The following is a 14,499-nucleotide window of genomic DNA, read 5'->3' on the forward strand; positions in this document are numbered from 1 at the left end:
CCCACTATGGAGACCACACCCACTATGGAGACCACACCCACTATGGAGACCACACCCACTATAGAGAATCCAGAAATGAAAGACAGCAGGGGTGGGAGGTGAGCCTCGCATACCTGGGGCCTGCTCTGTGGTGATGATGGTGGTGGTGACAATGGTGGACGTAGTGGTCTCCTGGCTCTCCTCGGAGGCGGACCCAGTCAGCTCATTGTCCCCCTTGTCCAGCGGGCTACCCGGGTTGCTGTCCTCCGGAGCCTGCGCAGGCTGTGGGCTGTGTGGGAGTGTGGTTGCCAGAGCGGTGAAGGGCGCGATCTGTAGTGGCGCAGGCGCTGTGGGCTGCTCGGGGTCCCCAGGCTCACGTGCCTTCGTGGTGGCCGAGGCAAGAGACCCTAGTCTCTGCAGAGTTGTCGGGGTAGCCAGGGGCCTCAGCTGCCTCCGGGCTGAATTGAGCTGCTTCAGGGACGGCAGACCCTTCCTGAGGGCTGGGGTGTGTTGGACGTTGGCCTCGTCGGGGAGTGCAGGGGGCAAGGACCCTTCCAGTGTTTCCAGAGCTTCCCTAGACGGCAGGGGACCTGGGGCTGCTGATGTCACCCCCTCTTCCAGGCTGCTCTCCAGCGAGGCAGAGGGCAGGAGGTAGGCATCGGAAGGGTGCATGTCTTCCTCTGGACCACCATCTGGGGAGAAGAGAAGAAAATCTAACATTAGCTTGGGCCTGCCTCATCTCCTGTCAGCTTTAGAAGGTAGCCTCTAAAGGTGACACCGCAGACTGCACAGGCAGCAATTAATTAACCAACTTCTCTTCCCCTTCTTCTCCTCACTTCTTGAAGAGTTGAGGCTCATCGTGCTGGGACCCAGAAAAGGTTAGGACTACAGAAGCCAAGGGCACTGGCCTCATGACACAGGACGTTGCAGGAGATAGTCATTTGCTGATTGGCCCTGAAGCAGATTCATGAAGGATTTGTGAATACAGGTGGAGGCTTGGTGCTGGGGATGAGGTTTGCCACAGAGCAGCGAGCTCAAGGGAGAAGTTCTAGGGCCAGAGCTGGCAAGGGTGAATAGGACCTGTGGACCTTTCTAGTCTGCGGCTTACTTCTAACCTTGAGAGTAAAACCTGGACATTGAATTACAGTGGAATGACGTCACAACAAATCGCAACAACAGTTGCAAGCCTAAGGTGCATACACACCAGACCACCCAGAGTCACAGCTTAGCAGCCACGCATCCTGGAGCGAGTGCTCCTTGGTCTCCCTTTTGACCCACATGTGACCAGGACACAGCTGTCTGTAGTGCCCAGTGTCACCAGGAAAGACAGTGCCCAGGCAAAGATCTGAGCTCCATCAGAGAATGGCTGAAAGAATATGGATTTGTGAGCCTCACTAGTTTTTCTTTCAGTGGTTTAAAGTCAGCACTTTCTTTCTTTCTGACAGCAGATCAGCCTCCACACCATCTATAAGGAGCAGGTAATAGCCGAAGATATCAGGTCTTGTAGGGAAAGCTTAGACTTATGCCCCTTTAAGAATTCAAACTTTGGAGTCAAACTGCCAAGTTCTCTCTCTCTCTCTCTCTCTCTCTCTCTCTCTCTCTCTCTCTCTCTCTTATCTTAGAGACAGGGTCTCCTATAGCTCCTGCAGGCCTCAGACTTGCTGTGTAGCTGAAGATGAACTAGATTTCCTGATCCTCCTGCCTCCACTTCTGAGGTGCTAGGATTACAGGTATGTGTTACCATGCCCAGTTTTATTTAGGTGGTGTCAGGGCTCAAACCCAGGGCCTCACACGCTAGCTAAGTACTCTACCCACTGAGCCACACCCCAGCCCCAAAGTTGTAAGTTTCCAGTGATGACTTGGTCGTGTGTGGCCTTGTGCATTGGGTCCCCAGTTCCCAGAATCCTGGCTTGTTCCCTATCAAATGAGGAGTTACTGCAGATGTGCCCATTAAAGACAGCAGCCCATCCACATGCCCGGCACTACCCCCAGCAGAGAAGAGAGGCATCAGGCAGAAGGAAAAGGAGAGAGCATTAGAGATCGAGAAAGAAGACGACGTGCAGAAGTGAAACAGAGCACAGAGGCCTGTTGGGTATCTTCCCCATCGCTATGGCCAAACGTCCAGCAAGAAGCTGCTCAGGGATGAAGGGCTTGATTTGGCTCACAGGTGAGGTTCTGTCAACCAAGCAAGGGGTCAAGGTTGTGAAGCTGGCTGAGGACTGAAGTGCATGAGAACTGTTGGAGAGAGAGAGAGAGAGAGAGAGAGAGAGAGAGAGAGACAGAGACAGAGACAGAGACAGAGAGACAGAAAGAGAGACAGAAAGAGGGACAGAGAGACACACAGAGAGAGACACATACACAGAGACACAGACACAGACACAAACACATAGACACACACAAATAGAGACAGAGACACACAGAGAGACAAAGAGAAACAGAAACAGAGACAAACAGAGGCAGAGACAGACAGACACACAGACACACAGAGAGAGACAGAGGCAGAGATAGACACACAGACACATAGACACACAGACACACAGATACAGAGACAGAGACACAGACACAAACACATAGACACACACAAATAGAGACAGACAGAGACACACAGAGAGACAAAGAGAGACAGAGGCAGAGACAGACAGACACACAGATAAAGAGAGACCCAGACCCAGACACACAAAGAGAGGCAGAGAATGAAAGAAGACTGCCCTCAGCTTTCTCCCTCCTTTCTCTATTGAAGGAAGTCAGGTCAGGAACCTGGAGGCAGGAGCTGATGCAGAGGCCATGGAGGGTGCTGCTTACTGGCTTGCTCCTCATGGCTTGCTCAGCCTGCTTTCTTACAGAACCCAGGACCCCCACCCCAGGGATGGCTCCACCCACAATGGGCAGGACCCTCCCACATCAATCACCAATTAAGAAAAAGTTTTACAACTGGATCCAATGGAGGCATTTTCTCAATTGAGGTCCCCGCCTTTCAGATGACTCTAGCTTGTGTTAAGTTGGCATAAAACCAGCCAGGACAGTATCTTAAATTGGAAAACTCTAAGCTGAGCTGTGGTACGTACATAGAAATCAACCTCATTTCATCCCTGAGACACTGTGCTCCCAGCAGCAGCTTCCTCCCCAAGAGAACCTCAGTCTGCTCAGCTGTCCAGCGTGGCCACTGTCTGCTGGCTCACTGGGGCTGTCATCCCTCAGCGAGCTGATGTGCAGGGTTCTGAGGGAAAAGGGCTGCATCCCAGCCAGCATTTAGCAGGTGCCAGCTGCTGCCGTCACTCCTCATGGAAATCATAGCATTTTCTCTGTGGGAATCTAGAGCAGTGGGAGCAACTGCAGCAAAGGTACTGAGAGATTCCTCCTGTGGACAGTGGTCCTCGGTCTGCCTACTGCCTTTGTCTAGTTTCTTCAGACAGACGGTGGCCGAGCTGTAATCTCTGGCCTGTCAGGTGACACCATCTAAGTAGATCTGAGCAGCCGCTGGAAAAGTCTGGCTAACTTTCATGGAACTGCTGCCGCACAGCTGTGATCTCTGTGGACCTCAGCAGTTGCAGCTGGCAGTAACCAATACACCTGTTGGGTGGTGCTGACCATCAGCTAACATCCCTTCCGGGGCAGCAGGGAGTGGGAATCAAGGAGGAGGGGTGGGTGTGGGTGACAGGACAAGGTCATCTAGGAGTCGAACACAGGTTCCTGGTCCAGTGCTGAGACTTCACAGATGGGGTTCAATTCCTGCCAGCTGCAGTCGCACATCCTGGGGGAGAGAGGAGCTGGCTCATCCACTGTCCTACAGCTTGGCTCCCTCTATAAAGAACCAAATCTTTGATTTGCCCCAAAAGATCGGAGATGTGGGTTTGCACAAAAGGCTGTGGTCTGGCACTCTCTGGGGCTCTTATCTTGTGATTGATGGTGACTGTCTTTGTAGATGGTGGACTGGGACTTGTGTAGAGGAAGTGACAGGTCAGGGAGACCCAGCTGGGGTTGGGTGTAAAGAGCTTGCCTGCAGTCAGGGTTGGGACCCTGAGCTTCTCGGTGGGCCATAGCTCACTGGTATAAATGCTTTGTCTCCTTGGCTCTCCCTACAGGTCAAGTGTGCAGTCAGACAGGATGACGTCAGAGCTGCCAGCTCCTATACCACGGGGACTGGAGCAGCAAGAGTGATGGTTGGTCTTGATGACTCTGCAGAGTCAGGCAAGGTGACTGATGAATGGCTACACTGACTTGTAAGCTGCTGGGTGCTGTGGCCAGTTCAGCTAGCCTTTTGTAAACATATTCCATCCTTCTAATCACAGAAGGACCAAAAGGGAAAGGAATTGAGAAGGAGGAGGTATGGGGAAGGAGAGGAGGATGGGGATGAAGGAGAGGAGGAGGAGGGGGAAGAAGAAGCGTGTACTGGCTAGTTTTGTGTGTCAACTTGACACAGGCTGGAGTTATCACAGAAGGGAGCTTCTGTTGGGGAAGTGCCTCCATGAGGTCCAGCTGTGGGGCATTTTCTCAATTAGTGATCAAGGGGGTAGAGCCCCTTGTGGGTGGTGCCATCCCTGGGCTGGAGGTCTTGGTTTCTATAAGAGAGCAGGCTGAGCAAGCCAGGGGAAGCAAGCCAGCAAGGAACATCTCTCCATGGCCTCTGCGTCAGCTCCTGCTTCCTGACCTGCCTGAGTTCCAGTCCTGACTTCCTCTGGTGATCAACAGCAATGTGGAAGTGTAAGCTCAATAAACCCTTTCCTCCCCAACTTGCTTCTTGGTCATGATGTTTGTGCAGGAATAGAAACCCTGACTAATACAAAGGGGATGAGGGAAAGAAGGAGGCAGAGGAGGAGGGGGAGAAGGGGAAGGAAGAAGGGGAGGAGGAAGAAGGGGAGGAAGAAGAGGGAAGAAGAGGTGTGAGGAGGAGGGGCAGGAAGAGGGAGGAAGGAGAAGGAGAAGGAGGGACAGGAGGAGGAGGAAGGGAAGAAGGAGGGACTGTAGGAGGAGGGGGAGGGAGGAGGGACAGTAGGAGGAGGGGGAGGAGGGGAGCTCCTGTAAGCATGGTTGGGAGGATGAATTGCACAGTATCAGGGACAGGAAGCAAGGTATCACCCCTTGACCACAGTGGCAGTTACCAGCCACTTGGTCAAGCAAAGCCTCTTGCTTTGCTACATTGGACCTTGATGGTGGCAGGGTGGGCAGACACAGTTATCTGTTTCTCCATGTCACTCTTTGTTGGCTTCACTAGGAAGGAAATTATATTCATATATCCCTTAGAGAAACAGACAGAGGTTGGGGACACAAAGATAGATATGTGCAGCTAGATCAGTGTATCGAAGGCCACTCAGCAAAGCCAGGATCAGTCCTAGGTTTACCTGGACTCACAGAGTAAGCTACCTCCTGCTTCTCCTCCAGCCTCACTCCAGATCTACCATTCTGTAGTCCAATGTAGCCTAGAGTTTCTCTACATGGCTTCAGATTCCAGGCAGGTCTCCTGCTTCTGCATCCCTTAGAGAACCACTGGGCGCCATGTCCCTTAGTGGTTTCCCCTCACACTCCCTGTGGTTTTCTGGGAGTTAAACCTCTTTTTAAACTTTCCCCAAGATAATCTTGCCCTCTATCCCAAATTCACACCCACCCGATCTGAGGTTACAGGAGTCCATCCTTGGAATTTGAGGATTAAAAACCTCTGCCGGAGAGTGAAAGCCATCACACGCATGCACTGTGTGTGGGTGTTTACAAGGGTGACAGTCAATTTTAATGTGTAATTTGAAACATCCCAGGATCCCCTAGGCAAAGAGTCCCCTTGAGGGATTGTCTACATTGTGCTGTCCTATTGGCACATCAGAGGAATTGTCTTCATTGAGGTCACTGATGTGGGAATATGTAGCCCACTGGGGCAGCACCATCCCCTAGGCAGGAGGACCTGGCCTGTGTAATGGAGGAGACATCAATTTGAGCACAGACAACAAGCGCACAGTGCGCCTTCATGTCCCTCACTTCTTGGTTGTGAGGTCACTGCCATGGTTACTTCCTGCAGCGATGGACTAAGGAATCCTGACCCCCTAACAAACCTCTAAGTGACCCCTTTCCTCCTCTAAGTGTTCCATTGTGTCAGGGTGCTTTCATCACAGCAACAGAAAGGAAGTCAGAGGAGTGGGCACAGTGTGAAAACTTGCTTCCATGTGCAGTGGTAAAACCAGGACACCTAGCACCTCTGTCTTCTTGTGCAACTGGGGTGACTTGAACTCCTGCTTCTCTGGCCTCCACCTCCCAAGGGATGCCACACTATGCAATTCTAGGGACTGAACCCGGGGTTTTGTGCATGCTAGGTGAACACATTACCAGGAAGCCACATCCCCAGCACAAATGACAATCATTTCCATGTACTGATAATCTTTGGATTTTCTCTCTTTTGAAAAAAGAATATATTTTATTTTTAATTATATGCACACATATCCCTGTGTAAATGCATATTAGTGTACTTGTGCGTATATGACTGTCTCTGTGCACATGCATACTAGTGCACTTATGTGCATACATGTGTCTCTGCACATGCATGCTAGTACACTTATGTGCATATGTGTATCTCTCTGTGTGCACATGCATGTTAGTGCAGTTATGTATGTGTATCTATATCTCTCTCTGTACTTGCATGTTAGTGCATTTATGTGTGTCTGTATCTCTGTGCACATGCATGTTAGTGCACATTGCAAACATTTCCTCTAAGCACTGGCCAGGACTGGGGTTGCCAGACATGTCGGTAGCTTTTATATTTTTAAGACCCTGCAAACCCTCTCCCTAATGGCCACAAGTGTCTATGCACAGCAGGGTATGGGTGCTTCCTCCCCGCACCCATGCCAGCATCTGTTGTTGCTGCTTTAAACTCATCTGTTTCGAGAGTCCCTGTTTTAACTGGGTGAGTGATACCCTGGCTGGAAGTCTCTGTGTGTCTGGGAGGATTAGAGAACTGCCTTCTCTCCTTTTCTTGGGCTTCTCTTCAGTTTTGCCTCGTAGGTGCAAGTGTGTGTGTGTGTGTGTGTGTGCTTGCATATGTAGTGCATGTGTTTGTGTGTGTGAAATGCATGTGTGTGCATATGTGGTGCATGTGTTTGTGTGTGTGAATGCATGTGTGTGCATGTGTGAATGTGCATGTATGTGTGGTGTGTGCATGTGTGTGTATGTGGTGCATGTGTCTGTGCCCATATGTGTGGTGTGTGTGCATGAGTGTATACATATATGTGTACATGTGTGGTGGGGCTACCATGTGCAGTGATGAAGCATCCTTACCCCCCACAGGAGCAGAAAGATACATTCCTGTGAGAATGGACTCCATGACTCACCGCTGTTGCATCCACCCTCTGGGACCTTGGGTGCCAGCCCTGCAGGAGGCAATTCTGGCTGCTAACCCTGCCCATGCAAGGACTTTCTGATCTTGTACTGAAATGCCCTCCCGCACACACAAAGCAAATCTTGCTGGCTGACTCCGAACTCGGGGCCAACTTCAAGGCTGATGAGTTGTGCCTGCAGCCTGCAGTTCACTCAGCCCAAGGACTCAGCTCAAATGCCAGCCAGCGGAGAGCCACGAGGAGCCAAGTCCCACCGCACTCAGTCAGATTGGATCCCGGCTTCAGAAATGTGGCGAGTTAATAACTCGCTCTAATGGGCTTTTTCCCAGGCCTCAGGGACCATGGAGTTAAACGCATTCTTCTTTCAGAGCACTTAGAAATTTCAGTTACACATGACTGATTCTTCCTTTATCATGCACGCACACTCAGCTCGGGGATGGGGTGGGGGTGGGGCTGTCAATCAGCCTATCTGTGAAAGAATGGCTACCAACTTTCTCCTCCAGCCGCTTCTTAGTGCTGGGACATCACCCTTGCTCTTAGGAGGACACACACGGGAAGCCAAATATAACAGCCGTGCTGGATGGGGTGTGTGTGTTGATGAGACACACCTGATGTGGCTGTTCTCTCCAGGGACAAGCTGAACACCTACTATGCCATCTAACTTGGGAGGCAGCGTCCGTCCGTCCGTCCGTTTGCCCCTCTGTCCCTCCTCTCCCCCCTCCCTCTGTCAGGAAAACAGAGGCACTAATGCTTCTCAGCCTGGGTCCTGTGAAAGCTGGGAATTCCAAGCAATGGGGTGCCGCCTTCTGCCTGCTGGGGTCTTCTCCACCAACTGTGATAATGTTTTCCTGTACCCGGGACTAGAGGAGGGAGAAGCACAGAGAGGATGGGCCGTGGTGGGAGGGAGCAAAGAAAGCTGGCTAGGAGACAAGGTCACATTTTGATTCCTGTGGTGCCTGGCACTGGGGCAGAGAGGAGGAGGGCTCAGGGTACGGACCGCGTGCTTGGGGGTCTAATGATGCTCCCTTGAGTCCATCAACTCTAGCATGTTCTGAATGTGTCAGTGGCAGGGGGTAGATGTCAGTATCCGTAACCATATATATCCTCATGTCCTGTTCTAACGGGTCCTTCTGCAAGCTTGTCCTCAGGGCTCTCCAGGCCAGTTCTAGCTCCCTCACATCACACCGGGGCGGAGTGTGGGGACAGCTCATCTCCATCAGCAGCTGTGGTGAGACCTGCCTTAGGCCTCACTATGAGGCCTCTTCACCCACTTAGGCAGTGCCGTCATGTTCCCAACGCAACCACTAGCCCTTCAGCTCACTCTCTGTTCAACTTCACATCTTTCCCGAGAAGGTTCTGGAGTTCTGTTGCAGGAGTTTCCCTGTCCAATTACAATATAACATTAGTGCAGCAAGAGGCCTGTGATTGGATATGGAAAAGGGAGGCAGCACTAGGAGTTGCAGGGACAGCGAGCAGCAAAGAAGAGGGGAGAGGGGAAAGCCAAGATGGAGGCGGATGGACAGGAAGGAGATCCTGAACCAGCGTGGCTTTAAATAGCCACCAGTAGATATGATATCATAAAGGATAGAATGATTGGGATAACTTGTCTAATCTAGGTGGGCAGCTGGTACCATTATCAATTGGGCCTGAAATTATTGTGTGGGCATCTTGTGAACTGAGAATGTATTGAGATATAAATCTGACTTGTTAATTAGAAGCTTCTAGAGTTTTGTTTCTACCGGGTTGCTGGGTGTTGTGGCGGCTGACTGTGGGGTAGACGGTCATTGCGTGGGGCTGGCGTGGCAGTGAAGGAAACTTGGGAGCTCCGGTCCCTCCAGAGAGTTGGCGGGCACAGAGTAGCTGGATGGAGCATGGGAACATGGTGGTTCTTTTTAAATATTTCCTCTCTAGAGATCTGTCTCAGGATGACCACTGACATGCTGCATCTCAGTGGCTTCAGTTGCCCTAAGTCCCACCCATCCGGGTATCTCTCCCTCTCCCCTCTGTACAGCTGGCTCCTGACTTATAACCTCGGCTCCTATTAGGGCGAGTTTTCAGCTCTGTGAAGATGTGAGATCTTCCGGTAACTCAGAAGGACTGGTGCTTTGAACCTAGACTTCTGTTATTTCAGGGCCAACCTCACACGGTCACAGTGCAGCTTCCAGGGAGCCAAGCCACTCTTACAGTAGCCAGGGATCGAGGTCAGGGGGCATCACGTGCATTTTGATTTATAATGTCTGTGACTGAAAATGCCTACTTGATTTATAATGTCTGTCATTTAAAGTGCCTATTTTCTCCATCTTAAAAATGAGGGGTGGGGCTGGAGGGATGGTTCAGTGGTCAAGAGCACTGAATGCTCTTCCAGAGGTCCTGAGTTCAATTCCCAGCACCCACATGGTGGCTCATAACCATCTGTAATGGGATCCGATGGCCTTTTCTGGTGTGTCTGAAGAGAGGGACAGTGCACTCATATACATGAAATAAATAAATATTAAAGCAGACAATCCTTCTATGAAGGAGCAGCTTCGGCGCTCTGTCCCTTGCACAGGAGTTTTCCTCTCTTGGGATTTAGTCCTCTCCCTTAATTCTCAACTCCACCAAGGACACCAGACACAGAATTGGGGAGCTCTCTCCTGTGCAGTCTTTCCTGTACCCCACTTTCCCCTTAAGATAGGGAGCTCCCTGAAGGGCATAGCCCACATCTCTTTGACTTGTCAGCACCTCTCTGGAACCTGTTCTGTGACCACAAACCTGACACACAGGCACTCCAAGAAACATTTCTTCAAGAGCATGCTTACAGCGTAGACAGTCAGATTTGGTGCTTTATACAAGGCCTACTTGTCTAAATGACATCTTGTGGACTGCTTACAATGCAGTCTGAGCATCCCATATCTGGAAATCCACAATGTCCCGCATCACACCACGGATGGAAAATTTCATGCCATGAAACTTGGTTTCGTGAACAGCATTACTGAAAATGCTGTATGGGAAGAGCTTCAGGAGGAGCATGGAAGGCACCTATGAAACGGAATGGAGTTTGTTTTCAGCCTCAGCTCCACCCCAAGGCAGCTCACTGTGCTTGTGTGTAAATAGTCCTGGACTTGAACAAACTGAAATAGGAGCTACTTCTGGCCTCAGGGATGCTAACCCTGGTCAAGTCAGTTCCCAATAAGAGCGCTTCAGTTGACATGCACAGAGCAGGAGGCAGCTGAGTCACACACGGCATATGGCTCCTGATTGGACTGGCAGGACAGATGGACGCTCAGCTGGTGCACTTGCTTGGTTGATGTCATGGTTTGGGACCAGTTTGGGTTTGGGACTAGTTTGGGACCCCCCATGAGCATGCTGTGCTCACAGACAAATGTTTCTCCAAACCTAGCAGAGTATATTTGCGAATTGACCCCCTGGGGCTGCCCTCAAGGTTGCACAGGAGCCTGCGGGATGCAGGGGGCTCTGGCAGGTGCCAAGTAGATAAGCTCACATAGGGAATGAATGTCACAGGACTGGAGTGACTTTGACCATTGTCCTCTCTGCCCTGGCTTCTTTTCAACCCAGGGGCCTCCCTTTTAACTCACACTGGGTGTAGAAATCCTGGACCATTCTTTATGTTCATTTACATTTCATCAGCAAGCTGGTTGGCCACTGCTTCCTCCCTCCCAGTGAAGAAGCCCAGAGACCTGCTGGCACGGTGCGATTGTGCCTGTGTCTTCAACCCTGATTAACAGGGCTGGCTCCTTACTAAGTTGAACCTGCCTCACCCTGCCTCTCTCCCCAGCCTCTGTCACCCACTCCCTCCACTCATGGCTCATGTTGGACCTTGTGACTTCTTGTAATGTAGCCACAAGGAGAGGACACACTGTGATATATTTGAATAAATGAACATCTGAGTCACTGGAAGAGGAAGCCTGCCCGTGTGGGAACTCTGTTAACATCAGATCGCCCGCATTCCCAGGTCAGAAATCAGATCTGTGAGGGAAGCTACATTGTTCAGAGATGAGCTTTAAAGACCCGAGTAAGTTAGTGATTTGTCTTCTTCGGTGTGAGCCTGGACTTAAGAAAGACAGAGCCCAGAGTATGCCTGTAAAGATACATTTCAAGGTGCACTGAGCCAGGATGGTAGGGAACCAGAGCCCATCTCCCAAAGCCTGTTCCTCACTTTCTAAAGTTAAGACATGAATCACAGGGCTGGAGAGATGGCTCAGCAGTTAAGAGCATTGACTGCTCTTCTAGAGGTCCTGAGTTCAAATCCCAGCAATCACATGGTCGCTCATAACCATCCTTAATGGGATCTGATGCCCTCTTCTGGTGTGTCTGAAGAGGACAATGGTGTACTCATATATATAACATAAATAAATCTTAAAAAAAAAAATGACATGACTCGTTACAGTCTCATCCTTAAAGAAGCAAACACAAGGCGCTGGGGTGCGTCCCGAATAATACAGGTGATTGACTTGTGAGAGACCAGAAGGCAGTTCACCTCACTGCAGGGACTGGCAGCCAGGATAGCAGTGGCTCTGTTTGCTGAGGGGGGGCGAGGGGAGGAACAAAGCTATTGTCACCTTTCTTATACAGGAAATGGGGAAGCAGAGAAGTAGAATCAGTTGTCTCTGTAGCCCTAAAACTCTGTCCAGATGAGGCAAAGAAGGGACTGGGCTGTGTCTGTCCTGGGCTCTGTTCCCTGGCCCGCCTGTGGATCCTGACCAGGCTGTTTCAGAGGACAGTATGATTTTGCAGGTCATATTAAAGGTCCCCAGGGATTTTCCAGGGAGTTCTGGGACAATGGGGGGTGCACCCTGGCCCCTCAGTAGCAGAGAACAGAGTATGTTGCCTGAGGATCTGACTTCAGGAAGAGGCCGGGGAGCAGAGCCAGGAAGCAGCTGGGGGAGGGGCAGAGGTTGTGGCCCTGTCTATGGCCTCATCTCCTTGGTAAGCCCACTGGAAAATCTGGGCCCAGGCCATGCGGAATAGAATCATTTCAAGTTAGGTCCTTAGTGGAACCAGGGTTTGGTTGTCCCTTGACCTCCGTCTGTGTCTGTAGATGCCGCATCTGAGGTGCAAGCAGCCGCAGGCGGGAGGTGTTGCGACCCATGTCTTTCTGTGCTGAGTCTGTACAAGTGTCCTGACCAGGGTTCTCCTCGGAAAGCATTGCAACCGCTGTGTGACGGTTTGGGTTGTGTGTCAGGTGCAGTCAGCCCACAGGAGGTAGGCTCTATGCAAACTCAGGTGCTGGGGTTTCCCGGGAGGCTGGCGAGTGCCAGAGAGGGCCCTTGGAGCGACCTGTCCTCACTTCAGGTACAGTCGTGCCCTTTGCTTCGGCTGGCCCTCTCCTAAACAATAGGCTTTAGAATTTCCTGGTATTCACGTAATAGAATCTAATGCCTTTCAATGACAAGATAAATAAATAAATACTTGGCCCTTGGCTTTGGTATGACTCACCTAAGAGTGTCCTGGCCATGTGGGGACCTTGGACCGTAACAGAGGTCGCTGCTCCCATGGGGGGGGGGGGGAGCAGTGAGGCCTCAGGTATGATGTTGTTACCTTGACCTTTGGAGGGACTGGAGTCTAAGGTCAACCTCACTTGCACTCCATAGAGCCCCTGAGTGCCAAGGTGTAACAAGTGTTCCTGGGTCAAGACTCATAAATGGGGACGGAGGAAGGGGAAGGGAGGCAAGGCGTGTTGCTGGTCCTTTATTGCCTGCTCTGCCCACCCCATTTGCTGATGGATCTCCTGAGTTCTTTTAGTCAAGTATTACAATGATGGTGGTCTCTGTGAAACTTGGTCTCCACTAATGAGCTGAGACAGGAATATGTGGATTGAAACAGGGTGAGGCGGGATTCCTAGCACTGTTTCTCCGGGTTGCACCTGACTGTAGTTATGTGGTGATGTTGGAAATGGCAGAGATGACTGGTGATCAGAGATCATGAGCTGGAGCCCTCTTGACAGAGCTTTTACATGGGTCATTTACCCTCTGTTCAGTTGGGAGGTAGGTGGTGGTATTATCATCCCATTCCACAGAAGAGAACACTGAGGCTCAGAGAAATGTAAATGCTTACCCCGCCCCCCCCCCCAGTACAGCGGGCAGACAACAGAATGGGTCTAGCATAAGTTGTCAAGAACCAGTGGGACAATTCCCAGTGTCCTTTTGATTGATGACCCAAGATTGATGACCTTGGACAGATGATTTTTAAGGGACAATCTCTATTTTGAGGCTATAATAAAAATGTCTGGGGCTTGGAAGGAAAAATGATGGGGTCTCAGTTGGGGGTCCATTTAGCAGATGTAGAAACTGAGGTTCAGAAAAATAAGCTGCCATCACCAAGCTCCAGAAGCCAGTTCATGCCTGCCTGGGTGTGTCTGACCCTGGGCCAATGTCCTTGGTGTTCTGGGCCCCTTTTTCCATGCGGCTTTTCTGCAACCATTTTATCTAACCAACCCCAGGACTCTTTCTCTCCCCCAGCGTGTCTCTGCTGCTTGGGTGGTTCTGTCTCTCTGGGCCTGAGGCTTGTGACATTCAGGTGATGCTATGAGCCAGGTAGCTCAACTCCCGCCACGGGGAAAGCAGACTGTCCACGTGGCCTTGGCAGACGGCATGAGCAGGGTAGGAACAGCTGGGGCCACATACTTATTAGCCTCAGGAAGATGCTGTATTTGCTGCCGTCTCTTTTGATCAGAGGTTGCAGGGGGAGCGGCGCGCAGGGGAGCGGCGCGCAGGGGATGGGCGCGGGTCCTTAGGAGGTGTCTGTGGTGGAGGCTGTTGGGGTGGAGGGTGAGGTTCCAGAGGGAGATTTGCTCAGATGAGCACCCAAACCAGCGTGGTGGCACTTTCTCCACCTGCACTCCAGGCTCGGTTGCCCTTCAAAACAGCTGAGTGACGTGAGTGTGGAGTCGCTGGGGAGTGGGACGTGTCTGGGAGCCCCATGTTTCTCAGGAGAGTCTCCCAGGGTGGTATTGGAAGTGTGCTTTGGACTCTCTGAGTTAGACGTTGGTGGTGGGGTAAAATCTTCACTAAGCAAGTCACACTGCCATTGCCAAGTGAGAATCAGACTACATCCCCTAACACCAGGGCCAAGGCCAGCACATTTGCACGCCCACCCACGCAGTCATCACGTGGCCCCCCACGCAGTCATCACATGGTCCCCATGCAGTCATCACGTGGCCCCCACGCAGTCATCATGTGGTCCCCCACGCAGCCATCACGTGCCCCCA

At 51.4% G+C, this 14,499-nt stretch overlaps 1 protein-coding gene across 8 annotated transcripts in view; it reads right to left on the minus strand.

Annotated features, from left to right (window-relative positions):
- The window catches only part of Sez6l (seizure related 6 homolog like), a 164,175-nt gene that overhangs the window by 55,357 nt on the left and 94,319 nt on the right, over window positions 1–14,499 (minus strand). For all 8 annotated transcript variants that reach the window (XM_031337421.1, XM_031337420.1, XM_031337419.1 and 5 more), the window contains exon 2: window positions 114–671. In XM_031337421.1, the coding sequence (XP_031193281.1) occupies window positions 114–671 (558 nt within the window). The remainder of the gene's footprint in view (window positions 1–113; window positions 672–14,499) is intronic.

This window comes from Mastomys coucha, unplaced genomic scaffold, assembly GCF_008632895.1.
Source record: "Mastomys coucha isolate ucsf_1 unplaced genomic scaffold, UCSF_Mcou_1 pScaffold22, whole genome shotgun sequence".
Classification (NCBI taxonomy): Eukaryota; Metazoa; Chordata; class Mammalia; order Rodentia; family Muridae; genus Mastomys; species Mastomys coucha.